This window comes from Scylla paramamosain, chromosome 5 (genome assembly GCF_035594125.1).
Source record: "Scylla paramamosain isolate STU-SP2022 chromosome 5, ASM3559412v1, whole genome shotgun sequence".
Classification (NCBI taxonomy): domain Eukaryota; kingdom Metazoa; phylum Arthropoda; class Malacostraca; order Decapoda; family Portunidae; genus Scylla; species Scylla paramamosain.
In genome coordinates, this window is record NC_087155.1 from 32,027,556 (window position 1) to 32,037,555 (window position 10,000).

At 46.4% G+C, this 10,000-nt stretch overlaps 2 protein-coding genes across 3 annotated transcripts in view; one reads left to right on the forward strand and one right to left on the reverse strand.

The window, feature by feature from the left end:
* Nucleotides 1–511, reverse strand: part of LOC135100843 (uncharacterized) — a 9,340-nt gene extending 8,829 nt beyond the window's left edge. Inside the window, exon 1 of one of the 2 annotated variants that reach the window (XM_064004290.1) lies at nt 209–511. The gene's annotated coding sequence lies outside the window, so the exon portion shown is untranslated. The remainder of the gene's footprint in view (nt 1–208) is intronic. The other variant, XM_064004289.1, reaches the window with a different exon arrangement.
* Nucleotides 512–5,508: 4,997 nt separating this feature from the next.
* The window catches only part of LOC135100981 (uncharacterized), a 115,666-nt gene continuing 111,174 nt past the window's right edge, over nt 5,509–10,000 (forward strand). Inside the window, exons 1-2 of the mRNA XM_064004597.1 lie at nt 5,509–5,665; nt 6,218–10,000. The exon at nt 6,218–10,000 is cut by the window's right edge and continues 2,076 nt beyond it. Coding sequence (XP_063860667.1) covers nt 6,983–10,000 — 3,018 coding nt within the window. The 5' untranslated portion in view covers nt 5,509–5,665; nt 6,218–6,982. The remainder of the gene's footprint in view (nt 5,666–6,217) is intronic.

A 10,000-nucleotide genomic window follows, 5' to 3' on the forward strand; every position in this document is an offset into this window, starting at 1 on the left:
GTTGGACAACGGAAGCAGGGTGACAGGCCGGACAGTATTTACTGTGAGTTGTCCCCAAGACCCCACCCTACCGCCCTCATTCAGAAGACTGTCTCACATACATACAAGTTCTTCCTGCCTCGCATGCTCATTCCATCCTCCCGGCACGTTTCACTTAGCTCAAATTCCTCCCTGTTTACCACAAGTTGCGAATTTTTCTCCTTCTTACCTTTACAGAACGAATGTCCCGGAGAATGCCGACGAAAAGGCCAGAAACGTGAAGAGCTGCAAGATGTGGCGTGGTGTTTGAACCGCCTCCGCCTGCTGCTGATCACAGGTGGTGACTCGGTGAGTAACCAAGTATTCAATATTTGCGTTGTTTTCAGGATGGGGAGAGAAACTCGGCCAACTGTTATTCTTCCTTCATGGCGCTTTCAGGCATGCAGTTTAGTATCTTGATATACTTATTACGTATACTTTGCTTTATGATGAAAGAATAAAGAAGAGGAGGGAAGGCCTCATCTCAGGTGTTGCCATTATTTACCTGGAACACTTGATGCCTCTCCTGGGAGGTGGCGCCAGTGTCGGCCCGCTGACACACCTGTGTGACGCTTTGTACGAAAATATTGTTTCAAGATTATTTGCTGCGTTTATTTAAAATACTTTTACTTGATATTTGCATAGATGACAACGTACATGATTATTTATCAGAGGAAATAACAAAAAGGAAAATCACAACCACATTACTCCAAGGCATCAAGAAGTAACATTTTGTTTGAAGAGTAATATTAAATCAACCCTTTGTTTGGTTAAAGGAAAGTGAAAGATGGAAAGACGCAGGGGAATTATGGTCAGCATATTGTAGTTCGGCACAGTCTGTATCACGTTTGAATAACTAGACAATTTGTGTGTAATTATACTCATATGTGTCCCATATTATTCTGTGATAAGAATGAAATGTTTGAGTTTCCCAAAGCATTGCCCTTTTTTCAGAGCACGGAGATTTTTAGCAATAACTATTTTTTTGTATTATTATTACTTTTTATTGTTATTATTATTGTTATTATTATTATTATTATTATTATTATTATTATTATTATTATTATTATTATGATTATTATTATTATTATTACTACTACCACTACTACTACTACTACTACAACTACTACTATGGATGAGAATGATAGGTGGAAATAGGTAGATGTGTTTCATACAGGGACTGTCACGTGTAGGCCTGGTGGCTTCTTCCAGCTTCCCTTATTTTCTTATGTTCTTATGTTCTACTACTACTACTTCTACTAGTACTACTATTACTGAACATCAAAAGACGCTTCATGACATTACGTATGGTTGAAGTGATTCCCTCCACCCCCTTTCACTTCCACTCACACAAACATGATTCCACCAAAATGATTTTACGATTCATGCATGGGCCACATTCTCAAAGGTTTCGGCGTGTCACCTCGACTACTTTTAACAGAGTTTAGCGGAGATTATAAAACGTAAAAAAAAAAATGTTTGATAAGGATTCTGCATCATCAATAATAATAATAATAATAAAAAAATTATATATATATATATATATATATATATATATATATATATATATATATATATATATATATATATATATATATATATATATATATATATATATATATATATATATATATATATATATATATATATATATATATATATATATATATATATATATATATATGGAAAAAAAAGCTATAATGTATGTGGGTTTTGGAAATAGACCTATTGACAGCCTAAAAGATTTCGACCAGGACTTTCATGCAAGTAGCAATACGTACTACTTGAGCCACAGGGCGAATTAACCAGCAGGCAACAATTTATCATTACTAACTCTATTAATTGCTGCCTCCCAATTGCTGCACTCACGTAGGAACAGTTATTACGATCAGTTTTTACTCTGCTTGACCAGATATTTGCACAGATGTATCTCTGAGAGATGTCCATTGTTGATACAGATCCTTGTTGAGCTATCATGTATGAAAACGGTGAAAAATTCCAGTAATCTCCACTATAGTTGTTCAAGTACGACGCGATAAAAGTTTAACAATACTACAATGTTTACAGAGAGAGAAAAAAAAAAAAAACTAAAGGCCCATAGAACGAAGTATTTTGCAGGCATCGAGGTGTCTCAGACTGATAACAATGAGTCCTCTGTTCATATTCTCTCTCGGTTGAATGACGAGACCTGCATGATTCTGTACACCCTGCATTCCACTCGTAGTAGTCATCGTCGTTCTTGTCGTTCTTGTTGTTGTTGACGATTATTTAATCAAGCATGTGTGTGTGTGTGTGTGTGTGTGTGTGTGTGTGTTGCTATTGTTGTTGTTGACTGAGATTCGTTGATGATAAATTGATATTACGCTCCTTAAAGGTAACGATTAGGGGAGATAAATATACGTATATTATATGAAATAGAATAAAGACTCATACATGGATTATTATGATTGGCGGGAGGAAAATATCGTGTGTGTCATCGCTTCTAGGCTCAAGTTTATGCCTCCATTTGGAGAGAGAGAGAGAGAGAGAGAGAGAGAGAGAGAGAGAGAGAGAGAGAGAGAGAGAGAGAGAGAGAGAGGTCAACTTTTCCGAAGTCTGGTGAAGTTCCCATCTACAGGGGGAATACAGCCACGCAACACATTACCACTACCCTGACCTCACACACGAGTCACCACGCCCGGCCCTGCCATGTTGAGTGGAGAAATTCATGTGTTGGCAACTTGGGATAGGATTCGAAAATCTCATCTTTCTTTGGCAGACGTGGTGCCGCCAGGTCTGTGAGGGCATCGCTGCCGGGCGCACGAGAAGACATGCGGACTCACATCCCCTCTCATGACGAAAAACACGGAGCTAATGATGTTAAGGGTGCCTCAGTTCCCATCAAGGAAGAGAAAAATATCTAATATATGGTGAGTCACTGGGTATCTACTCGATAATGACATTTGTTTACATTGGTACCTATACGAGTATTGTCAGACGAGAAAAGGAGGCTTGCAAAGTTAACAAGTTAGGGTTTTTTTTTTCCGCCAAAATTGGATGATTTTAAGGCTAGTTAGATGGGAAACATTTTGGTAGTTTAGTGGACTAGTAATTCTTTGCGTTATTCCACTGATAATATTTATGAGAATAACATGAATTTTAGTCATACAAACACATACTGAAATAGTGAGAATGTTTTGAGTTAAGCTTTGTAAGGCTGCCCACACCTGTCTGCCAGACCCGGCGACCTAACCCTGACACGGGATTTTTAACTTCATCTGAGGAATATTCTCGGCAGTTTGACCTAATACCAGATTTACCTTCAAGGACTCGTGATGTGGGATGAGTGTTGGCGAGTGTGTTTTCACCTTTGATAGCATTCATGAGATGTGTTGTAAAGAAGTGGGTAAGGTGGATATACGTGGAGACAACTGGATATCAAACAACAACAGATCTTTGGGTCATAAATATATAGGCTGCCTGATTTATCTTTACTTATATATCCGGTAACACAGAAGAGAAACTAGTTACATTACAAGGAAAAGGAATACTTTAATATACGACCACTAATGTGTGTGAAGGTATAACTCATTGTTGGTGTGGTAAAGCATGGTACATAAATAAATAAATAAATAAATAAATAAATAAATAAATAAATAAGTAAATAAATAAATAAATAAATAAATAAATATATATATATATATATATATATATATATATATATATATATATATATATATATATATATATATATATATATATATATATATATATATATATATATATACACACACACACACACACACACACACACACACAGATGAACAGGAGCAATTTTGATACAGCACGGTGTTGAGTCCCATTTTGAGAGACACACCAGCTCTCTTGACAAGTGCATAAAATAATCGAACAGGTCGATGACATCACCAGAAAGACTGTAGATTCCGAAGAAAATTGTGTTCATGGTGAGGGAATATGGTAGAAAATTATTCAGAAATACAATCCATAAAAACAATATATACTAATGAAAGCATCAGGAACGTAAAGGGTTTTTAACACTTTATTTATGTAATATAATAATTAGACTTCTTTCTAAACTAATTCACTGCAAAATTTATTAACACATACAGCTACAGTATAGTCTATGTAAAAGTCATAGTTGCTTGTTTGAGAGTTGCTTGGTTTGAGTGAATGAGCGCTGACACTCCTGCTTCAGCATCCAGAAAAGAAAACTTCACACCGATCAGCAGGTGTTAAAATGTGACGATGTTACCTATGTACACACACCACCAGTACCTTCACAGTGCTGCTGAATCAGCTGTAGCAGATGACAACACATTTAAGGGAAGGTCATGCTTCCTTACAGCTATCTAGATGCTCTCTCTCTCTCTCTCTCTCTCTCTCTCTCTCTCTCTCTCTCTCTCTCTCTCTCTCTCTCTCTCTCTCTCTCTCAGCATGATACGAAAATAGTTTGCAGTGCAACATAAATAATTTCTATATACATGAAAGATTCCTGTATCTGTGGTGTATAAAAAGCAGCAGTCTGACACTAGCAATGTTAAAAAAAAATAATAGATAAGTAACATTTTGTAATAAATCAGGAATTCTTTTTGACATCCTGTAGCTCCGGTCAGGAAGGCAATGCTCCACCTGGCAACCTTCTGGATCCTCGCCTTTCATTTTCCTCATAAGGATCGCAGGCCAACATTTTCACTCTCGTTAGCAACTCAGAGAAGCCACCACACTGCTGTTCTTGTCTCCACTCTTCCCTGCCGTCTGCCAGGGAGGAGGCAGAGGTTATCACGGGGGAGGAGAGAGAGAGAGAGAGAGAGAGAGAGAGAGAGAGAGAGAGAGAGAGAGAGAGAGAGAGAGAGAGAGAGAGAGAGAGTGTGTGTCACATGGAGGGTTATGATTTTTGTTCCTAAACGCCAATAAAAATATTCTAAAGAAAATTTTGCTGACTGACTGTGCTGGTCAGTGTGTGGCAGCGCCCAGCGTACAGTCCTCAACGCCGCCTGTGCGCTGATCGGACAAATCACTCGGTATGTCTTTCCAGGGGCCTTCGAGGTTCCGCTAGGCTGCCATGCGTCGCTGGTGTTTCTAGCAGACCACGTTTTTACTATCATAATACTGTGTGATTATGTGGCAGTCGATGAAAACTTGAAAACAGTATTATTCCAAAGCAAAGCAAAATGTCTCTCCGTAAGAAAAGTTCGCCATGTAAAATATAATATCTCAGCGCTTCGCGACTTAACATCTTGACGTCTTGGTGCCCGTAGCTTATTGGAGCTTGCAATTCGTTCTTATAATGTCTGTGACCTTCCCAGAAAGGTCTGCTGATTGGTCCTCCATAGGGAATCATACCACTTGTCAAAGACCCAGAAGTCCACCTTTGAGCGCAAGTGGAGTAACGCTAGCAAAAATAAGTGCCAATACGCACACACCTGTAACGACTTGGCAACTAACCCAGGAGTCGCGACAGAGTTACCCTATCTCTGAGCTCCACCGCCAGTTCATACCCGCTGGTCTAGATAGTCTGGGATGCTGGGATAACGCCTTAAGGATAACTAGGCGCCAGTGGGATTTAAGACGTTCTCGTTTGGACAACTACTAGCACAGTGTTAAGAAGTGAAGCTTAGGTGCGCGGGAGGAGGCAAGGGTGTGCGCAGTGAGTGAGATACCTTCGTGAGGGGCCTTAGGAGTGTAGCGAGCTGTGTTGTGTGGGGAGAGGGTGTAGCAGTGATGAAATGTGTGCATTCGCGGGTACTTATCCAGCCCTCGGGTTCATTCAATTGACGGAATGAAAGGTAGTGTCGGGAGTTCTGTCAAATCTCTAAGACAAGACCGTCGCCACTGATGGGGGGTGATGAGGCAGGTGTGAGTCGTGAGATGCAAGGTGCGGCACCATTCCTGTGCTAGAAAAAAAAAAATGTTATTGAAAAAAAGAAACGTGTTACTTCAATAGCACTTCAATGTTATTCGAGTTTTATGAATGAAAACAGTGCTTGGAAATATTGCGGAAAGACGTATAGTGATAATGCCATTCATTGAATTTACCCGTCTTGATGCAGATTCTCATCACGTGAAATAGATTTTGTTATTTCTTTATGTGACAGTCTTCATACACATTGATGTCTGAAATGTTTTCATAACAGAAAACACAGGTATCTGTAATATATTTTCAAGTATATACCAATTATTACCTTAATCATAATTTCAGTGAGAAGTGAGACTTAAAGTATGTTACGAGTGTGAAGTGCCATATATGAGTACATACGTATTACAAGTGGAGTGTTGGTGAATGAAGTAGTGATCCCAAACAACACGTTGTTATTCTGCTGCTTCTCGAGGCAGGACTGGTCTGGGCTCGAGGACGTAAGCAAAGCGACACAGTCTCTGCATGCATCAGGCCTGACGTACGTCTCAGGCCAAAACCTGACACTGGCGCGACAATGAGCTGACTTCCCCCCTCCTGTCGTCCCCTGTGGGCTTTACAGAGAGGTGTTATTCAACAGCCAGCGATGCGGTGCTTTTCTCTGTGCTCGCTCAGGCCTCCTGCTATGTGTTCTTGAAAAATTACATGAACCTTTGAGTTACTTGCCGTATTCGTGTACTGACATCAGTGAGGACTTCCCGTAAATCCACATAGCAAACAGGTGTGAGCGTAGAGGTGCGCGTAAGTGTGGCGACGCGTGGCGGTGAGCGTCATGTAGCTGGCAACACCCAACCACGAGCATTGTAGGGTGGCGGGACGAGCCAGGTCACCGCCTTCCAGGAAGGGTCATCACGACCCTTGTCTCTTGTTATTCAATGTGGGCAGTTGGAGTGCGAGCCGAGGAGGGGGTGAGAGGTGGAGATGGCTTGGAGGAGTGATGTTGCCACCACTTAGAAGCGTGTGACCGCAGGGTGAGGTGCGTCACGCTTGTGAGCACACTGGCGGCGCCCTCCCCGCACCCCACCGTGGGTGAAGCAAGAGCAAAAGGTAATGGAGGGGCGGGCAGGAGGCCCTGCTACGCTTCCGGGCAGCAAGGGCGCAACCCTGCCAGGTTATCGCGTGCGTTATAGTGTTCGTCTCGCGCCCCACGATGGCCCGGGAGAGACTGTGCCAGCCCGACGCTGCTTGGAGGGCGACCTTGGAGGGCCGGGAAAGAGCCGCGTGGTGAACCAGAGACCAGAACATGGCCCTGTCTGTGAACCACTGCTAGTCATCAATGGGCCTGATGGGCCAGGGAGGCAGGTGGGTCTCGGTGAAGGCGAGCGAGGCACTTCCTCGCCCCTACACCTGAAGGAAGCACATTCTCTCCTCAATAACAAGTGGACGCCCCTGACGGTACCCTCGACAACCTCTCTGTTGCCTCCGTCCCTGCCCCGCCCACATCCACTTGGCCCGAGCTTCAACACCACTCCCCGGCCGTACGTGACGCCTTCCTCTGGGGCTCGGGCTTCAGCACATCAGAACTCTGATAATGTATGCAATGACAACAGGAGTGATAAGAAAAATGGTGCGGGTGGGTGGCTCCGGATGACGGCAACAGATGGCGCGGATGTCCATCCTGCCACCGAGGCTAAGACGGCTCAACTAAAATTATCCTCTCTTCCCTCGGCGGAAGGCACGCCATCTTCCCCGCGGGGGACGGCGCGCCCTGTGCCGCCCCTCAACTTTCACGGTGACACAGCCACGTTCAGGAGCGAGGCCACTATCGTGGTGACCCAGGTCAATTTGGACCAAGGGAAGAAGGAGAGCCTTAAGACTTGCTCACCTCTTTGCCAGCGGCGGGGCATGGGGGCCCTTAGCTTGGCCGAGAACACTGCCGGCCAAGGGAAAACCTCAGGAGGGGATACGAGCGTCACTTGTGCTGGCGAAGGCTCGACCCTATTGGAGGAGGTGAGGGCGGGCGGGCTGCCTCCCCCCGCCGCTAAATATACGTGTTGTGTGGCGGGCCGCTCCCCCCGCCACCCGCTGCCCCGCCACTCCACTATGTTTAGCTACCCGGGCCCGGCGCGCCCCGCCATCCCCGAGGAGCCCGTCAGTGCGCACCTCACCAGTGACCAGAACAGTGCCCGCCCGCCTACCACGCCTAGTGACGCCCATGGAATTGCAGTGCAGTGTTCGGTGCTTCCAGGAGAAGGGGGTGGTAGTGTAGCCTCGGGGGGCAGCGGTCATGGGGACCGTGTGGCCCCCCCGGCGCCAGTGACTAGCCAGGCCTGTGTCCCCACCACCACCACCACCACTACTACCACCCACTCTACTCGGAGGCCCGTCAGACCCAAACCAGAAATACCTGACCATTTGTACCTCCGCTGGGCCGCTCTCCTCCCCCCTGATGCTGTCTTAGAGTATCGTAAATCCAGACTTCACTCCGAAGTGGGTGCGGGGGCCCCAGGGGGCATTCCCGCCCCGTCAGATGAGGGCCATCAGCCGGTGACATCGGCTGACCTCGCCCGACCGCAAGGAGGGCTGCAAGACACCCGGCAGGGACTCCAGCTTCTCACTCCTGGAAAGTCTGCCCAGTCCCCACTGGGCGACCCCACCGGCGAGCTGGGAGGCGGAAGGAAGGACGGGGGCCGCGGGCCCCCTCCGGCACGCCCCCCCAGGTCTCGACAGAATCATCTAGAAGAACTGCGCAAGTGCACTGAAAGACTGAAAACTCCGTCCCCAGACAAGAAGGTGCGGGCCGACTCTGCTCCCCCACCTGAAACGACGGCAGTAACAGTGGCAGCTGCGGCAGCAGCTGCATCGGTGGCGGCAGCGAGTGAGATACAAGACGGGGCGGGAACGGGGCGGGGCAAGGTCAGGAGACGTAGTAATGAGACGCGACCTACCTTGCAGCGCCATCCTGCACTGGGCAAAAGCCCCAGCCTACCACCACAATTACCTTCGGCCAAAGAATCGGAAATTGTTGTGTCGCCGGCCAGCGGTGGCAGCCAGAACACCAAGGAAGAGCCACTTCGGTCCATACGGAAAGGGGAAGAAGATTTGTTTCAAGAAGAAATGACGAAGCTTCCGCCTCGGCCGCGTCCCGAGGCTCGCGTCGTCATCCCTCCGCGAGTCATTACCTTCAGATCTGCGTCTGTTTCGCTGTGTAAGGACTACTTGGGCTCCAACACACTACCCAAGCGGAAGCCTGCCGTGGAAACGAAGGAAGCGGAGAACACTGGGGGCGGATCTTCTCACATCCACGCTCCTCTCACTGCCGCTGCTTCCATCAGCGACATGACCAACGTCGGGGCCAAGTCTGCGCTCTCTCAGCCTGAAAAACTCGATACCAAGTCTAAATCTGAGAGTGAATTATCCTTGGCGGGAAGGAGGGGAGTCAAAGGTGCTCTTTCGGATTTGAAAGAAAGTTTCCGGAAAAAACGAGTGGGATTCGGCAGCGTTCGTAGTGCGTCGGAGGAAGACAGCGAGGCAGCAGTAAAAGGAGTGAGCTTGGGTGGGGAGGGGACAGGCCACTCGTTGGCCACTAAAGGTGTTACTAAAGGTGACTGTTTAAGCGAACAGAAACTAAAGGAATGTAAAAACAAAGACGAAAAAGCTAGTGCTTTAAAAAGTGAGAAAAGAGAAAACGGCAATAAAAAGGCAGAAAAAGAAAGAGATGGGAAATGTAATAAAGTTAGTTTTTCTGATGAAGTGAAAGATAACAGTTTGGAGGAGGACGGATGCGAGCTGCTGCACCTGAACCACCTGTCCGGGGAGCAGGGGGAGGCCCGCCAGCCCTCTGTCGTCTTTACTCTCGGTGACCCTCCCACGAGTAACGAGGCTCCCACACCACTGGACACCTGTGGCCATCGAGGGGTGGATGCGTTACCCGAGGAGGGCGGGGGACATGATATGCTGGTCGGGAAGGGAAGTGCGAGAGAGAGCGAGTCCCGCGCAACTCCCGGTCCTGAGGCACGCGCGGGACCTGCTGGTGCACTCACAGCTCCGGTGTCTGTTAGTTTTAAAAATGCTTTGCATGAGAGTGAAGGTGTTATTCCCCCGGGCGGGGATCTGCCAGCCCCTGGG